We start from the raw sequence: 19,903 nt of genomic DNA on the forward strand, positions 1-19,903 counted from the left end.
GAGGAGAAGGGAGGGCGGGGTTCCTCTGCGCCAACAGTCCCACCCACAACTCAGAGGCGAATTTTAATGAACTACTGCCGCTCTGCAGAAACTATGTCCTGGAAAATGACAACGTTTTTTTAAAAATATTTTAGCTAAAAATAGCATAATTGTAATTGAAAGACCACTGTGAACGCTTTAGAAATAGATCAAAAGATGATCAGAATGAGATTTTAAAACAAGTTTTTAGGGAGTGATTGCACTTTGGGGATGTATTTATAGAGTTCAAAAGTCTATGTTCAGGCATTGGGGGGTGTTGGAGTTCTCACAACCCAACTGACTATAAGTATTTTTACAGCTTTTATGGCTAAACTCAGTTTAATGCTGGCAGAGTGTAGCTCTGAAGCTTCATTAGAACATCACACCGATGAATAACATGAGTGCCGGCTTTCTGAAAAGGAATCTTTTCATTTTATTTCAGGTCAGATTCAATGATGGAATGAACACAACAATGAAATGCATTCAAAAACTTTGAATAATAAATGTTTGCCCCGCTTCGGTTTCTCTCTCAGTGGGACGCCATTAACGAGATGGACGAGTACTTCACCCCGATCCACACGTACCAGGTGAGTGGTGTTCTCAGCGTGAGCTGATGGCGTGGTCACTTTTTCAGCCCGACTGTAAATCCTTTCATGCTGCATCAATCACAGCTCTTTACATGAGACACATTCAGTGAGTAGTTCTTTGCTCAACTTAACGACAAATTCACTACCTTTTATTAGTGTTTTGTTTTAACTTATATTATTTTCCTGCTTTTGTTTATGCTATATGTGAAAAACATTGTTTTGAGGGGTTTTAAAATGACAAGTAAAGTCATAGATATAGAAGATAACTACATATTAGGTCAAAAACAAAAGAAAAAATGACGTTACTAAATGTTATAACTGTTAATTGAGATAAGTAAATTGGCTTAGGGGAGGCATTCAGGACGGCATCATCAAACATAAATAATACAGAAAAAAAGCTAAACCCTATGCTAAAAGTAAGCAAATGCTGAATTTGCTGAAAGATGTGAGGACCAGGTGATGTAAAAATTCAGACAAACAAGCTTGGTAGCAGAAAATGAAACCTTTAATAAGTAAACCTGAACATGAAAACTCCCATAGACTAATGGCTCGACAAAAGAGTGACAAAACAAATGACCTGATGCTGAAGAAAACCAGACACTTTAAATACCCTGAGGGTATTTATTGGAAGTGAAGACAGCTGTGGATGATCATCAACCTACACTTGGCGTGACTGAGAGTGGACATTTTTGAAAGACCAGATGTCCCGTCAGAAACCCAACATACTTTAAACAGACTCGACAATTCTTGATTGGCTGGAACATTTTTGTTTGATACCAGCTCATGTTGGACTTGCAGAAAATGAAGCTAGCTTCTGAAAAGCAGCACATTGTCGCTAATATAGAGACTAAAGCAGCAAGGAAATGTATAATCAAAGGAAAAATAAAACCATTATGGCACAAAGGTGGGAGTAGGAAATGAAGGGAAGGTGATTCGGTGAACCGTATTTTCAAGACTATTAGTCGCAGCAGCAAAAAAATAAATAGAAAAGAAGAAAAAAAATCATATTTAAGTTGCATTTTTGGGAGAAATTAAACAAAATACGGAAAACAGAACATTTTCAAAGAACACTTTAGATAAACAGGAATATACATGACGTTTTAAGTAATAAAGTTACTTTTCTTTACTATTACTGTCTTTAAATAGTTTTTTTTAGTTTAGATTCATTCAGCCTTCTTATGTATTTCTATTGACTAGAAATTTTTTTTTTTTTTTATCAAACCTTTAAAATGGTAAATGGCGTATACTTCTTTAGTGCTTTTCTTCCTTCTTCAAAGGCCCAAAGTGCTTTACAGTCACAGTCCCAATCACCCATGCACACACACATTCACACACTGGTGGCAGTTCCGCTGCCGAACGTTGGCGCCAACTTTCCACCAGAGGCAAGGTGGGGTTCAGTGTCTTGCCCAAGGACACTTCGACACATGGGTGTGCAAGGTGGGAATCAAACCTTCAATCTTACGAACACGGGTTGACCGCCCTACCAAAAATGCTGAAGGACAGAGAACTAAATGTTTATATGTTAATTAGAAACGCCTGCCAAATAATCTTAGTTCTTGCAAAAAACAACTTGAGCTACATGCACAGGTGCGGCATGTGGAGCCGCCTGCCTTCAAAATCAAGTGGAGTTCCAGAAGAGTATGAATGCTATAATTACCCCACATTTATGATGAGCAGTTGTTGATCCGTGACTTTGAGTGCAAGTTTGTTTGTGTTTTTACTGCTGATCAGTTCGTAACACACACTTCCTAATCAGGTCTGCAACGTGATGAGCCCCAGCCAAAACAACTGGCTGGTGACGGGCTGGATTCCCCGAGAGGGAGCCAGAAGGATCTACATCGAGGTTAAGTTCACCCTGAGAGACTGCAACAGCATGCCCGGAGTGCTGGGAACCTGCAAGGTGAGAAAAAGCGCAGGAGTGGGACTCTTTCTGATTTAAGAAGACGACTTGTGTTTTCGAACTGTCTTTTAATAATTGACTGGATGTGAGAAGCTTCAAACTTATGCTCAAAAACTCGGGTCGGTGAGTTACTGCTGCAAGCCAGTCATTTGTGTCTGGCAGTCCGATCCGATGACAGCAGGCACACACTTCAACTCTCAACCACCACTAATTATCACACTCTAATACTTCAGAAAATCTAAAAAGGCAGCAGCTCCAAGCTCAATGTGTGAGCTCATTACAACAACCCAAATATAGACGGAACACTGACCTGTGAAGGATGCAAAACTAGAATAAGTTCTGACAAATGTCTACTGTGGTGAAGAGATGAAAAAGACATAAATGTATTGTGCATAGGTTAGATGAAGAGGTATAAAGGGATACTTTTACCTGATTTTAGAAATCCAGCAAACAATCACAATATTATATCTGCATGTTGGATTTTTTAAACCAATTCTGGGTTCAAACTTCACATCCTCTTACTCTCTTAAGAAGAAGTTGAAAGAAAACACTTGATTTGCAGCTAAATGAAGGTAGATGAGTAATGCCTTAGGTGTGCTGCTATGTGGAAGATGATGAATGTCGGGTATTTTATTACAGATGTTTTGGAGGGGAAGTTATTTGTTTGAGCGGAGTGAACCTGAACTTTTCAGTTAGTGGAAAACTAGTTCCAACAAACGTTCATCTTCTGGCTAAAGTCATTCCTGTCTTTCGTGTGCTTGACACTTTAAAATAAAAATAAAAATGCGTGTTTTAGGTGAAAAATAGAATTTGAAAGACAATTTGAGGAAAACAATTGAGATAACGTCCTACACGCAGCCAGCTGAGCCATGCAACCACCATAAGTTAGCTAAAAGGACAGATAAAAAAGCATCTTTATAAAGTGAAGTTTTAAATAAAATCCCCCACAACCAATGTTCAACTTCACCCTTTCAAGGTTTCAAAAACTATTGGTACAAAACTTAGAGACAGTTAGTTTAAGGCCAACATTCATTTTAGCCAAGAAGTCTAACCAATGACAGTAATGCTGTTGAATCTATATATTATGAAATTAAGTAAATGGTCAGGTGTGTCTTGCTTGAACTTTGTCTGCCCTCGTTTGTTCTGCAGGAAACCTTCAACTTGTACTATTATGAGTCTGACAGAGCCGTGGGCTCAGCCATCCGGGAGAACCAGTTCAATAAAATTGACACCATAGCTGCTGATGAGAGCTTCACCGGCGTTGACCTCGGAGTCCGAAGACTTAAACTCAACACAGAGGTATGAACGCTAAGCCTTTTAACGTCAAAGACGAGAAACACCTGGGATGTGTCAGTCCAGCATCTGCTTGGCAAAAGTTGCTCCAACTCCTGAATCATTCCGAAAAAATCTTCGGCTCTGCTGTCGGGTTCAGACAGAAGATACAAACAGAGTTTGGTTCACTGTCCTGGGAAATATTTCAATATTGATAGGAGCTGAAAATTTGATAGTGGATCCTGGAAAAAAACCTGTAATTGATGTCTTCTGTTGCTACATAGAGAAAAATAGAAAAGATGCTGCATTCTTTATTGTTCACTGTCCTTGGAGTTGAGTTGAATTGGTTTGCAGCTGAATTGGAGTTATGATCTGTCTGGTAGTTGTTCTATAATCTGTTTCTCTCATGTTGTGCAGCTAAAGTGCCTAAAAAAAGCTGACAAAGCTACAAAAACTTTTAAAGTTGACATATTAGCTAATCCTTTTCATGTTGTCAGCAAATCCCACAAAGGCAACAAGAAGAAAAACAAAAACTTAGGATCTTGGTCTGCATCTTCATCTTCATAGCTCTGAAGTATTCCTCTGTGTCTTTGAGCTCTAGTTTTGCATAAGCTCTTTAAAAACACATCAGTCTGGAAAAATGGACTGCTCTGCGTCTACAGTCCTTCATCCACCTAGAAGATGGACACTGCTTATGGACAGTTTTTCTTCAATCTCATGAACTCAAAGACATGACTATTCTCTAAAGGGAATCCCAAAAAACAGACCTACAAAAAGTTTTAGAGAGAGAGTTAGAGAGAGAGAGTTAGAGAGAGAGAGAGTTAGAGAGAGATCGGTCGATAGATAACAATACAACAAAAGATGCAGTGTTAAGAGTACACAAGATTAAAATTCATGAAAACGCGACAGGGTGATCCAAACTTGGGCCCCCTTGTGGCTACATAGTTAGGCAGTAGCGTTAAGGGTCTTGCCCAAAGACCCACACTGGATGAAGCTCATTACGCTCCGTGGGAAACAAACCCTGGTTTTCCATGCACCTGTCCTACATGCAGCCAGCTTAGCCATCCAACCACTATAAATTATCTAAAAGGACAGATAAAAAGGCAATTCCACATGTATGATTGAAAGCATATGGAACTAAACGCAGTATGGATAAGATAAGAATTTTTCCTGAATTGTTTAACCCTTTAACTCTGAAAATGTCACTTTCGACACCTAAGTAACGCTCTTGAAACAATTATGCTATCACCATAAATCAGATGATTCTGAAGTGGAGGGAAGTAGATTTTTTATGTCGGCTTTACACTGTTTTGCAACATTTTGATAACGTAAGCTTATCAACATTAATAATGTTAGCACTTTAAGCTGCTTTTCTCCACATCCAAATCCGCTGGAATGATATTAATCCATGATATTAAAGAGTTACGGTAGTCAAAAGAATGTCAAAAGGGTTAAAAAATGGTAATCTTGAATATGAGGGTGTGCAGTGAAGCACTGATTCTTAATAAGACTCACCAGCACCTGTTCACCTTAGCTTTTGTAAAAATGCTGATTAATTAATTTATTGATTACTTTGTTCATACACTCAAACTACCAAAATGACTTCTAGTAACTGATTTGCTAAACAGCTCACTTTTGAGTTGTTGGTAGACTAATCTGAAGTCGCAATGTTTTATTCAATAGTTGATTCATTAATAAAGTAATTGGTATTTATTACTTGATATTATAGGTTAACAACATTAGTAATCTGATTTTTCAGTGGTCGATAGACATGGCTTAGCAGGACATTTTTTATCACACATCATTTATCTAGATTCCCTTTTAAAATCCTGTTGTGCTTGAATTTTGATTGAGTCCAAAACTTTGCAGTAAAATGTAAAGAATTTTTGTATCAGAAGTTTGAACACAGACAATGAAGATCAAACAGCGATGTGGATCCGATTAACTCTTTATATTTTTGGACAGAAGTACATAGTTCCTGTCATAAAATTTGCATGGAAAAGTGGTGGTAAAATGAGCTGATGTGTTAATGACTTCTCACTTTCAACTAAAAACCCTAAATGTGTTTGGTTTCGATGCTTTTACCTGTATATTACATTTTAGAGGAGCATTGCGTTACCTGGCAGCTGTGTTCTGATGAAGCCGCTGTGAACTCTCACACAAATTTGGCTTCCACATCCCATCTGGAACTACATTCTGGATGCATTATCCTCCTTTCTAAAATTGCAGCTGCAGAAGTGTCAGTGCAGTCACAAATTTTCTGCAGAGGAGATCCAGCTCCATTAGGTCAGGATGACTGTCAAATCTTTATTCTGGAATGACTCCTGTCTGTACAAATTTAACCAAATCCCTTTACTCTGTATAACATTGCAAGATATGATGCATGGCGGCTGCTTTTTCCCCATAAATTCCTGATGACGTTTAAAAGTAAACTTCACCAAAAATTCTCCTTATAATTTATGAATGACACCACCTGCAAGTTGTGCAATAAGTGACAGCTGTTTATGTGTTTATTCCCGTAAAGCATGACAGTAAAACTTCTTCATAAAAACCTGGAAAGACCTGAAACTCTGTAATTAGAAGTCTAATTAGCTGACAGCGCTGGTGTATGGGGGGCTCTGATGAGTCAGTTTGATTATGAAATATCTTTTCGATGTGTCAAATCAGCTTGTAAACAAAGCGGCTAATTGACGAGCAATAACATGTCGGCTTCTTGACACCTCTCTTTTAACGGACTAACAAATAAATGTGTACTTAGTTTACATTGCATTAAGAAGTTGTAGATGTGAGAGGATGTGGTTTGGTTTTACTGTATGTGTGCACATCATTTCAATCAGAGATTGTGGGTAATTGGTGCTGGATAATCCAGTCACACCAACAGATTACGGTTCATTTCAGTGAGGCAAAAAGGATTTTTGAAGCGGATGAACTCCAACAATGTCTTCTTCTTACCTTTTAGGAGCATAAACTCAAGACTTCTCACACTTTACACGAACCTAAAGTCTCACTTCAATCATCTTTTGATCCGTGGTAAAAGTGTCCCCTGTGGTCTTTTAATAATGATTGCCGATTTTAGTCATAAGAAAAAAACTGTTGTTTTCTAGGACATAGTTTTGCCAGAGTAGCAGTAATTTATCAGAGCTTTTCCTTTGAGTTGAGGGCGGGACCGTTGCCACAAAGTAAGGCTGCCCCATTTCCCATCATCCCTTTGTTTACACTCTAGCTTACAGTCCTTCACACCCCCCAACCTAATAATACCGGTACAACAAAAATGGTGACAAATATGGGAGCCATCTTGCTGCAAAGTTTGGAGTCAATTGCCAGCCCAGATGAGGAAAACGCACACGTTTTTTTTGGATGGATGCATCAGAATGGAGCAGAGCAGGGTGCTTGTAAATCATATGCGCCACATCTACAAGCTTTCTCCAACGGCCTTTGGAATCACAACCATTTGAATAAATAAAACTCAGAAATGCAATTTTAAGCATAGTTTCTTTATATGTGTCCTCTATCATGAGAAAAATGCCACTAGAAAACGTTAACGCCAAAAAGCCCTTTATCTACGTATACCAACTGTTTTTCGTTATTAGGCAAAAGTAGCAATAGTATAAGGAAATGCTTAGTGCATTTTTTAAGTTGTTTAAAGTTATCTACTGGAGCTCCTAAATCTGCAGAAAAATATTAAATTTTGTCTTATTGTTCCAGTTTCTTCTTTTGTTTCATTTTAAACATTTTAATTGCTAGAAATCAAAGAAAGAAAAGAATGTTAAGGTAGGTGCTACGAGTTGTCACTGACTGAATGATGACTGTTGCTTTTTGTTATTATTGTTGTGATCTTTTATATGTTTTTATGTTGAGTGATTTGCACTTCAGGGCCACCATAGTTATGACCAGAATGAGCTTTTATCTCAGCAAATCAAAATCAATATTACTATTATCAATAAGAATCTGACATAAGAGCAATATTGACATTGTACTGTCATGCAGGATTTATTAGCTGACATGTAAATCCTTTTCCATCAAAAATTGGTACCTCTGTTAAGAGAAAGCTATTAAGTTGTCACTGATGTTGGTTTTTATCTTTTATCTTTCATTTGTCTTCAAACTGCATCCATAAGATAAAGACTTAAAGCAGCTTTTGGCAAAAATAAAAGTAAATTCAAATATTTTATTGCACTTTATCTTGTCAGTAGAGGATAGTATCACCTGGTAAATGACTTCTTTAGAGTAAAACCCATTATGAGTCTTACTACTTAGCTATCTAGCTAAAAATATGCTTATAAACTATTTTATAGGATACACTTTTTCTTCCTTGATCTGTAACGTCCACATTTAACTAAAGGGTACAGGTGTGAAGTATTCCAGCTGGGATTAAACAGAAAAACAGGGGGAAATAAATGCTTGTGGAGCTGGAGGGACAGCTAGCTGGGCAGGCGAGCAAATTAATCATTGGATTGCTCATTATTGCAGAAGCCCTGCGTGTAGCGGTAGTCACTCTGTCACCCTCTGAGCTGGCTGTTTAATCAGAAGATAACTTTTAACAAAGGAAAGCTTTTATACTAGCTGGAAATACATTTCGGCACCTGTAGAAAGTCTGTAAAAAGTCAACCTAAGGTTGGGTGAAATATTATGGTTATATCTTAGTCTTAGCTTTTGCAAGCTTTGGCACGTCATCTCCAATTTCCCAACACCTTTATCTTCAATGCATGAAAAATAACTGACAAAACACAATTTCACAATTTCTGTAAAGTTGTAAAATGGATTTAGAGATACAATCAATCTGCCAAACTTAACGCTTTTTATCTCATTATAGTTGTTAAAAGGTGAGTTAAAGTTCAATGAAATTGTCCGTATCTTCTGGAAACATTGACTAACTTAGCAAGATTGGACACTTGACAGGTCTTAGAGGAACACAAAAACATGACCCAAGCACGAAGTACCATATTTTAAACACTATAAAGGAACACTTTGTTTTGATCAAAAAATGACAGTGTGCCCTATAATCTGGCAGGCATGTCCATAGTCAGGCAATCAAATTTTATACTGACCCGCAGGCTCCTGTCATAAAATCAAAAAATATGTGGCCCCAGCAGTTTCTAAAATCTGTTTGTCTGAGTTCTTGATTGTGATAGGCTTAACAGTTAGTAGCCCTTCTGTGACACTTTCTAGCTCATCTCTAAAATGTTAACTGTAAAAAAAAAGGAGAGGTAACAGCTCGTAACATTGTTCAGTTTTTTTAGGAGTGGACAGTTACAATGAGCGAAGAGCCTCAAGGGCCAAACGAAGGATCAGATTTATTTATTTAGATTTTTAATCAAACCCACAGTGGTTTGTAATTCCTAATAATTATTTTTTTCTTCGTTTTTCCACGATTTACATTTAGAAATTTAAAGTGAGCAATTGGATTGTTATCCCTGAATAACGTTTAATTAATTTTATTAAACCTACTGTATACAACATTCATGTTAATTAACGTTGGCTAACATGTAGCGTGTTACAAGTTATACAATTTCTGTGAACACAGTTAATGAGGTCTGACTGACTTCTGACTCTTGTTGAGTTTAATTTCCTTTATAGTCGGATGAACATTTTCTAATTATTTTGTTTTTTTATAAATTTGTTTCAAACATGTTACATAAAACAAACTTATAGTTTGTGTTATAACTTATAACAATAATAAAGTAATACAAATGTTAATCTTCATTAATATACACAAATATTTATTAATCTATGTCTACCAAAGTTTGTCATTACAATCTTTGGTTGATATCATAAATGTCCTCAAAATTATCTGTATAATATAGCATAGTATCTGTACAAATATTATTGTTCCCAGGTTTGTAATTGTTTTTAAATATTTTTGTAGTTTTTTTTTCCCCAAAACTTTTTGTTCCACACACAGACACACAAAATTCGTTCGTACCATTGATCATTTAAAATTTGCTGTTAAAATATTTGAAAATTTAATATTTATTAACGGTTCACCTTATAATCCGGTGTGCAGACAGTCAGTCTGTTAATAATATATTACTAAAAAAGTCTATTCGGAGTTTTTATGTGAAGAAGAGCGACGTCCTAGCAGGCCCTGCATTAGATGCATTAGATGCAGCAGATACATAAAGGTCATTCTTGTCCGAGAGCCTGCAGATATAAAGATGTTTTCTTTAATTGCAATAGTCATGAAGAAGGTTCTATTCCGGCACAGGTGCGAGGCGTGGGCCCCCTGACGCGGCGAGGCTTCTACCTGGCCTTCCAGGACATCGGGGCCTGCATCGCTCTCACCTCCGTGCGGGTGTACTACAAACGCTGCGTGGGGGTGAGCCGTAACCTAGCTGTCTTCACCGACGTGGTGACAGGGGCCGACTCGTCCTCCCTGGTGGAGGTCAGGGGTCAGTGTGTGGACCACGCGGAGGAGAGAGACACACCAAAGATGTACTGCAGCGCTGAGGGGGAGTGGCTGGTGCCAATTGGGAGGTGCGTGTGCTCGGCTGGATTTGAGGAGCACAGAGACTCCTGCGTTGGTGAGTTAAAGTAATAGAGACTCTTCTTTGCAGTCAGTTAATTTAAATCACATTTCTAAAAGATTTTAAATCATCCTTTGATGTTTTTTTTTTATGAGAAAAAGATGCAAAAGAGGGTTTTTTTTCTTTGAGGATTTAAAAGAACATGATTTCAGAAATGTCTTCCAAGAAAGCTACATTTGTTTATCTTTCAAACTGCCAGAGTTGACAAAAAACAACTAAATTCATTGTTGGTCCAGAGTTTTAGAAAAATACAACCACAGTTAAATGTAATGTACTTTTCTGACTGAACCCAAAAAAATGTGAGGGCTATGTTTTGTACTGCAATCAATTATCTTTTTTTTTTTTTTTCTTAAAAAAAATAATAGCTAAATGATTTTTTTTTATTAAAAAGAAAAAAACAAGTTGCAATTTTTTTTACGTTTATTGTGACAATAATATGGGAACATCAAGAAGAAAACATAATTTTCCCGCTCCTTTTACCTCATTATTCGGTACACTTTCTCTTAAAACAAAAAGCAACAAAAAAAATAAAAACAACAAAAACAACAGATAGTGTACCAACAACATGTGGATTTCAACATTTTTTATTGTTCATATTTTTTTAATATTATTTCAGTTGTTGTAGCTGTATAAAAGACGTCAGCCTTCCTTCATTCATTCAGTGAAGGATTCTTTTGTCTTTTCTTTTTCACAAAGTTCCCAGAAGGTCCCACACATGCTGAACTTTGACAAGTTCGTTCCACTGTGTCAGTGTTTTTGATCGTCAGATATTCTGGTGCAGACCGCCTGTCGGGATTCTGGTGTTCACGTGTTCTGTACAAAGCTCTGGCTTGCACTGTAGTTTTTTAGCCTCCATGAATGAAAGATGTCAGGGTCCTGCTGAGCGCGAAACAAGCCCAAATGAGGATGGATACGAGGTGTTTCTTTAAAAAACATGGCAACCTTTGGGCCCCTTATTATTATTATTATTTTTTTTTTTAATCCAAGCAATTATAACAAGTGCTAGATGCAAATTCATAAAAACAAAAAATCAAACTGTTGACCCTATAATTCTGCATTAGCTTACAGTTGGTCAAAAATGTATTTGCCATTTTTGCCTATTTGAAGTTTGAAACTAAGCTCTTTTCTACGGTGGCCCTGAAGTGCAAATCACACCAACGGATAACTCAACACAAAAACATTTGAAACATCACAGTTATGAATCAAAAAGCAAAACCAAAAAAAACAAATTCTGGAAGCAAACACCAAATTCTGTAAAAATGTAAACAAAATAAAAATGAAACATTTTGACGGGCCGCACGTTGTCCTTTATTTCAACCAAAAGTTATTTGGCAGGAATAGATGCTGGATTTTTCATTTTTTTCTGTTTTACAACATTTAATTTTGATTTGTGGAAATTTTGTTTTCCGAAAGTTAGTTTCCTGGAAGTTAGTTTTAATTTCTAAAAATGTAATGCTATTTTTTGTATTAATTTTTTTGCCTTTTTAGTTGTAGCTGCAATCTTTAATATGTTTTTGCATTAAGTGATTTGTTGATCAGGTTTGCACTTCAGGGCTACCATACTTTTCTGTTAAACTGCAACATTAATTCGTTTTTTGTAACACAAAAGTGAAATAAAAAATTTCAAAACTTGGGAAAAAATGTTGCTTGAAATCTTATTGACATAGTTTGCATAAATATTGCATGGACTTCAGCTAAAATTGAGGGTAAATGTCATCATAAAATTTTTAACCCAACATGCCATTGCACAGCTTGAGAAGGTTTTTTCTCTAAACAGGACAATTTGAAAATTGTTGGCATGATTATTCTTCATATTTTATGAAAGGTTAGTCTTCAAAATTTTGTGCGTTTGAAATTGAAACAACTTCAAGTTTCGATCCTGCAGCTCATGGAAAAAAACATAATTCCGCTTTGGCAGCCAATTGAGATAAAACCCATTTGATGTTCATCCGTTGACTCAGATCCTGCGATTTAATGAATCGGTGGAAAAAATCTGACAGTTTACTAGATTTATCAACTAAATACATGTTTTTTTATGCTTTCATTTGTAACTCAGTAAATTTGTACGGATAAGTTTCAAATTTGCCTTTAGGGAGGTCTCCTAGTGATTCCTTTATTTTACAGGTTTTAGGTAAATACTTTATGTCGCCTCTTGCCGTGGAGATTCCTGAAGCTCGCCTATAAAAAGCATTAAACTTTCGGAAGCAGAGTGTAGTTCATAAAACGGGAAGACATGCTGTGCTCCAGTGACTGCACACAGCTAACCCATATGTGCTGCTGCAACCCCCCACTTCATCTATTTTCTACGTGCATGCGTGTGTGTGTGTGCACACGTGTGTGTGTCAGGCTCGAGTGGGTCGGCTGAGCTGAGTAAATGTGACCGGAGTAAGTGTGTGTGCCTCATATCAGTGTGTCCTCAATTGCTCTCACTGTAAGGGGCACTTAAGTCCGCTCTACACTGGAACTCTGAAGCACGCCTACACACACCCACACACACACCCACCTGTGCACGTGCATGCACACCCACAAGGACTCAGTGTTTTGATGTAAACTAAAGTGGACCAGTGGTTCAGTCAACCACTCCAGCACCGTCTCTCCTCTCTTTTTCCCTTCGTCTTTCATTGCCCCTTTCCCTATGACACTTCACTGTATGTCACGCAACCCTGTGCTCACAACCCACTAACACACACAACACACATACACACCATGCCGTGCTCTCAGCCAAAACCCAGCACCTTTGTCAGGGGAGCATCACTTAGGTACGCTCACATACACACATGCTGCATTCACACACTCATATCTGACCTCCCCTCCATGTTTCCAAACACACACACAGTTACTATCTTCCTTTTAACCATCTCGTGCCCCCCCTCCCCCCACTCTCTTGGTCTTGTCTGGTCCCGTGTGTGCGTGACTGTGGCTGACTTTGGCAAAGGCAAATTAGCACAGCCGACCCAGTTAGCTGCCAAGACATCCAGATTACTCTGCCCTGGATGAAAAAAATGTTACACTTATATTATACATACCACATATTTTTATGGATCCTTATTAATCTGTTGTATGCATCCACTTTAAAAGGTCTTATTCAGAAGATAAAGTCCAACTCTGATCAATTTTTGATCTTTTATAAATGCATTCCCAGTGGTCTTTTATTTATGATTATGCTGTTTTTAGTCAAGAAACCGGAATATGTGCCTTTACAGTGTGTTTTAACTAGTGTGCGGTAAGATATGGTCAGCTGTGCTGCAGGAAGTTATCCATTTTCACTGATCTGAAAACATTTACCATCGCCAAGATATCAGCTCTGTGTTCATCTGAACAGGCCCTGATAAAACGCAAATATAAACGATGGTAAAGTACATTTTTTCCCGGCAATTGTTCTTGGAGGCTTAATCATACATCATCAGTCTGAATCAATCAGAAGTGGTTAATGTTCTCACTATCTTGTTCCAACTTGGCCAAAAAAGTCTCTCAGTTCCAACAAAAATAAAAGCTAAAGTTCATGTTTAGCGGTGTGGCTTCCCGCGGAAACCCTTGAAAGACCTTGAAAAAGTGAACAAAATGATGACGCTCAGAGAGGTGAGTCTGTCTGGCATCTGCACCCGTTTTTGCACTACATCTCCCATGATGAATTGGCTTAAAGTGACAGAGTCTCTGCGCTACAGTGACGCTCCTGGTAACTGTCATGAAGCACAACAAATGCACAGTCTGTTCTAACAGTTTACAGGTAAATAGTTGAAAATTATCATTGAAAACTAACACAGCAACTTTTATTACAACATTTAGGAAAAAAAGCTGCAACTTCCAGCTTTTACTGCCTCAATTATTACAAAAACTGTATGCGAGATCGTTTAGGGACTGTATACATCAATACAGATTGTATAGAGTTTCTCCTTTATTACATTTTTGGATGCTTGTGTGCCACAGTTCACTAGAAATTTGCCTCAGAGTTGTGGGTGAGACTGTTGGCGGAGTAAGTCAGCCCTTACTTCCCAACACTTTCATATGAAAAGTGCTATATAAATAAAGTTGGACTGATTGATTTATCTATAAGTTAACATGATCTCCCACTGGCTTACGGCCCCTTACCAGCACTGAAGCTGTGAAACACTTTACCCTTAACCAGTCAGTGTCTCACTGTCCATTAAAAAAACTTCTAAAAATCAATTTTTTATTGACAGGCTTTTGACACAGCATTGAGACTCTGCTTTATGGTGTGTTTTTTTTTTTTACCGTTTTTGCTTTCATCTTGTGATTTTCTGCTTTGATGGTATTCATTTACACTTTTTTAACCTTCAAGTGCTTTAACCATTTAGTTTTTTGTTTATAACTGTTTTGAGCTTTTTAAGGCACTTTAACGGTGCAACAAAAATGGCAAGCATTATTGGAGTGATCCACATGCCAGCTTGGACGAGGAAAACAAAGACGTACATTGATCTAGTTCTGTACAAGTGGATACATCAGATTGGAGTGAAACAAAAAACATGAATGATCTAGATCTAGGTCACACCTACAAGTTTTTTCCCACTGCATTGAATTTAAAAAAATGTTCAGAAATGCAGTTTTAAGCTAAATCTTTATTATAAATGTCCTCAATCACGGAAAAAAGTAACAAAAACATGTTTTCATTGGGTTAGGTGTTAAAGGTTTTTTTTTTTTAAGCCTTAGAGTCATGAACAAAATTCAATCTGGAGGTCATTTTTATCCTTCGCTTCTGCTCTCTTCATTGGGCTGTTTTGCATTTTTGTGCTGTGGCTAATTGCCTGCAGCTAATTATGGAAGCCTTAAACGTGGGGCTCTGGTACATGTGTGCGCGCCACTTCCAAAGCCTTTAAAAACACTGAGAGGAGGAGCGGGAGTGCTCTGAGATTTATGGACGTGTGCAGGTGGGAGCAAAGTGACGTTGCGTGTCTCCTTCGGCTCGTTTGGCTGACAAACCGCTTTCAGCGTTTAATTATCCATCGCTCTGTGATTAATCGCCTTTAATTACCGTAACCTGTGGAAACCCGAACTGGGTTTAGGCCAGGCGATCAAAACCAAAGGAAATCAAAAAAGGAGAAAAACGGCTCGACTGAAATTGAAACAGAGGGATCAAATTCTTTCCATCTGCAGCCTTTCACTCATCACTCATCATCGACTGAGAAATGAATGGAGACTCAAGGCTGCCGTCTTTCTGTTCACCTGCTTGGGAAAAAGAAAATCTCACAGCAGACCTCAGAAAAGCTGTTGACCAGACCTTGAACCTTTTCACTTCAGCTATAATTTTTCCCAACATGATCAAAACTTAGAGCTTCAAACAGACTTTTTGAGGCCTTTCAAAGGTTAGAGCAGACCTGAATCCGTGTGTTGCTTCAAAGGCTGTTTACATTTTGCAGATGCGGCTACCCCTACAGCGGAAGTTTTCAGATAAATCATCAGGTTACTCTGATGCCCACACGTTTAGTTCCCACAGACAAAAAAAACCTGGTTGAGATGAATAGGAAAATACTTTGGATTTGTGTCCAGATTAGCTGAGATTGGAGGAATCTTTGATTTTCTTCCTTTTTTTATGAAAAATCTGTACTAACGTTCTTTTGTCTTTGATATGTAATGAGTAAAAGTAGGAAAAGCATTTTGTGAATCAAATATTGCTGTGTCACAAAGCCAAGTTAAATGGTATTCCACAGGGTTCTCAACTTGGACAGATTGCTTTCTGTCTGTACACGATTTTCAGGCCATGAAGCAAACTGTGGAAACAGTGGGGATCAAAAGTTGGGGCACCTGAGGTAAAAAGTTCTATTATATTGAATAAAGAAGCCAAAAAAAAGTCTTCAAAACGCAGTCAGTGTGTAACAAAGTCCAGAAGTCTCAAAGGACTGGAAGAGTTTTGTAAGGAAGAAAGGGTGAAGATACCTCAAACAATGTATTGAATAACTCTTGGCTGGCAACAAAAAGCCTTTACAAGCTGTGATCCTTGCTAAAGGAGGCAATACATGGAATTAACTCTGCAGGGTGCCCACACCATTATCCTGTTTTCTGTTATTTTGAAAGAATATATGAAAAGAAAATTTGCATTTGTTTGAAAATATTACAAGAATGTCTCATCTGTAGTCTGATGCCTTTTGGAGAGTTTTCAATCTTTCCTTTGCTACTTTATGCACATTAAAAGGCCTATATCATGCTATTTTTAAGCCTTTCAGAGTAAACTATATCCATATATATGATAATATAGCTTTTGCACACTGAGGAATGATTTTTTTAGTGAAATGTTAATTATTTTCATGTGCTAATTTTCGTACCCGAAAGTAAGACGACTCTCTGAGTCCCCTTGTGGGTGCCGCCCATTTCATGACGTCATCCTAGAGCCGGCCTCGGCAGCCTGAATGCATTTCACCCACAAAAACAAACAACATCCAAAGTTTTGCAAAGATGGATGTGCATATTGTACACATAAAACTAAAGGCTTTTTCCAATCAAAAAGTGAGTGTTAGCCTGGGGGCGAACTCTTCCTGGAAGGGGCTGTACTTCACTTTGTGATGTCACAATGTGAGAACCCACTCATATTCGTGGATTGGGTGGGGCTGGTGCTTAGAGCGCAGGGTATTAGAGAAATGTGCAGAGATAGGTAAATGAAGCAAATTACCGCTTTGGGCTTGTTGTAACATCTTAGATCAGTTAAAAGCTCAAAAAAGTTGATTTTGCACGATATAGACCATGATATAGACCCTTTAATATAACTATTTCCTGGGGTGCTTAAGCTTTTGATCCCCAGTGTATCTGTGCTTCACAACAGCCAAAAACCAAGAAATCTCTTTACTAGATTTACATTTTGCTTGTAATAAATTGCTTTGTATGGAGTGATATTTCTGCCACCACGTTACACGCAAAACTTTCTAAGTTGCAGGTGAAAATATTAAATATTTGCTTTTCAATAATTTATTTTAATGCTTTGATATATTTTTTTTGCTAAAAAATTTTTTTTTTGCTTTCAACAACTTTTTTTTTTGCTTTCAAAAACGTTTTTTGCGTTTGCAAAACACATTTTTCCGTGCATTGTGTCAAATCTCGCTTTTGTCCTATCTTTGATTTTGCTGACTACTTTGAGCGTGACTTAGCGTGATATGACTGCCACTGGCATCGCCAAAAAGAAATTTGCATGCGTTGTGTATCATCTCACTTTTTTCCTATCTTTGCTAAGTTAAGTTTTGGTTTGACGTGACCAAGCTGCCATCAAACAGCTGCTGATTGTTCCAGATTCTAACCAATCAAATCGCCATAAGAATCTAACATGGTGTCTGCTGCCGAGGCTCAGAGGCTGAATCAGCTCTTTTTACCATCATTTTTGGATGAAGACTTTTTCATTTTTTAAATAATTCATACTTTTTTTTTTTTTTTTAGCATTCGTTCATTTTTATGAAGTCAGATTTGTGAATTTATGGCTGAGGATCTCCTGAAACTGTAAAGTTTATCTGCTGACATTTCATCAACAGGTCTGTTTGATCTGTGAATCCTGCAGAGCAAAATATTAGTGAAAAGTGCGATTTTCTTTAAGGTCTGTTTGTTAAAACAAAACAATGAAATTTAAAGCACATGTAAGGCCTGGAGGGTTGAAAGTTGGGGTAAACAACAAAAAATTGAATGAGGGTATTGAAGGGCTAGAGGAATGATCTGGGGAGAGCGCACGCACACCACCAAAGAGGACCCAAATTCTTGGCCACAATGACAATTTATTCCGATGGAAAAAACATATGAAAGGCCACAAAGTTTCAGTTAAAAGACACTTAAAACAAGCATAAAATGCGTCCAAAAATTCTAGGGACGGATTAAAACAGTAAAACACGATAAAAATCCCAGGAACAGTTAAAAAGGATAAAAGAGAGCTAAAAGTCCAAAGAACAGTTAAAACTGGTTTAAAAATGCAGCTCAAAGGGGGGAATCACTGATCCCAAACCAGGAGACGTCTCTCTTCCCCCGACGTTGTTCCGAGGATCCCTCCAGTCATACACACAAAGACCTGGGGGGCGGGCTCCGTTCCGCCTCTGTGATTTGTGACTGGCACTCCTCCGCGTCACCTCCAGCTGGCTCTCCTGGACACGCTGGAATCTGCGGAAACAGGCAAGCGGCAGCACGAAAAGCAATTCCTAATGCAGGCTGCCACTAGCCCTCCCACCTATTTCCACCAGTCTGCTGAAGCCCGTTCGGCTACTTACACACAGGCAGGGTCCCTGCCCTGCCCTTGCGTGTCGATCGCTCTGCAGACTGATGGTCCCAGCGCCCAGCGCTCTCAGAGTGTGTGTCCCGATCACAGCGAGTCTTCCCGACGTCTGGCGGTCCCGACGTTCCACTCGCGGCCCGCGTGCATGCGCCTGCTGTCGGCGTGCGCCCTCCTTTGGCTTTCCTCGTCGGGACTTTTATAAGTCCCTCTTGATGAGGAGCAGGTGTGGTGGATCGGCGCGCTATGTTACAAGGGGGGGTGTCCATAGAAAGCATGCAACAAACAGGTAGTACCACAAACATGCAAACATGCAAAAGAAAAACACCCTACAACATGCAATCCTCCCACATCATCACACACATATTATTTTATGCTGCACACGTGTTTGGGATCAGATGAACAGCAGTAATAAGCGAAAGAATGATGGCTCACCACAGGAGACTCAATGCATTTATCAGAAGAAGCATTTTTAACTTTTATGTAAATTTTCACCCGTGTCTCATGTTTTAGAACTTGTGAGCATTTGTCCAAAGTTTAAAAATATTAGTCATCAAAAATGCTATTTTCTCTTAATATTTCAACAATTATTTATTAAAATAAAACAATAGTTCAGATACAAATCTTAAAAAGTTTAACTTCTTCCGGCTGGATGGAGTCGGAGCTCGGACGTTTTTTTTTTTTTTGTTTGTTTTTTTTTGCTGCAGACGTTTTTAACACATTGGTCTCTACACAGACATGAATAAATACTAAACTTTTTTAGCTGCTTTGCTGCTCCATCTGGGTTTTACTCTGAGACAAACGGGCCAGAGTGGTTGCAAACGGCAGAACCCCGTACGAACAGAACATACACAAAGTCCAAAGTCATTGTCTGCCTCGGAGTACCGTCAATATGAGACAGAGACACTTGATTGGTTAGAATCTGGACCAATCAGCAGCTGTTTGATGGCAGCTTGTCACATCAAACCGAAACTTAACTTAGCAAAGATAGGAAAAAGGTGAGATGACACACAACGCATGCAAATTTCTTTTTGGCGATGCCAGTGGCAGTTATATCACGCTAAGTCACGCTCAAAGTAGTCAGCAAAATCAAAGATAGGACAAAAGCGAGATTTGACACAACGCACGGAAAAACATGTGTTTTGCAAACGCAAAAAAACGTTTTTGAAAGCAAAAAAAAAAATTTTTAGCAAAAAACTTAGAAAGTTTTATGTTCAACTTAGAAAGTTTTGTGTGCAACATGGTGGCAGAAATATCACTCCATAGCTTTGCAGTATAACATCGGTTTGTTTGCTTTTATTTGGTGTCACATTTGAACAAACAAGCTTTGAGAGAAAACAATGGGAGTTGTTCCCATAAAAAAAACTTTTTCTATAAACAATTGTAATTGGAAATTAAAGACCCAATCTGA

The 19,903-nt window shown here is 38.2% G+C and overlaps 1 protein-coding gene across 8 annotated transcripts in view; it reads left to right on the forward strand.

Annotated features, from left to right (window-relative positions):
- Positions 1-19,903, forward strand: part of epha8 (eph receptor A8) — a 128,995-nt gene that overhangs the window by 58,294 nt on the left and 50,798 nt on the right. For all 8 annotated transcript variants that reach the window (XM_023955115.2, XM_023955119.2, XM_023955116.2 and 5 more), the window contains 4 exons: positions 552-605; positions 2,362-2,505; positions 3,655-3,804; positions 9,983-10,298. In XM_023955115.2, coding sequence (XP_023810883.1) covers positions 552-605; positions 2,362-2,505; positions 3,655-3,804; positions 9,983-10,298 — 664 coding nt within the window. The remainder of the gene's footprint in view (positions 1-551; positions 606-2,361; positions 2,506-3,654; positions 3,805-9,982; positions 10,299-19,903) is intronic.

The sequence above is a fragment of the Oryzias latipes genome, chromosome 5, assembly GCF_053564925.1.
Source record: "Oryzias latipes strain Hd-rR chromosome 5, Olatipes_Hd-rR_3.1".
Taxonomy (NCBI): domain Eukaryota; kingdom Metazoa; phylum Chordata; class Actinopteri; order Beloniformes; family Adrianichthyidae; genus Oryzias; species Oryzias latipes.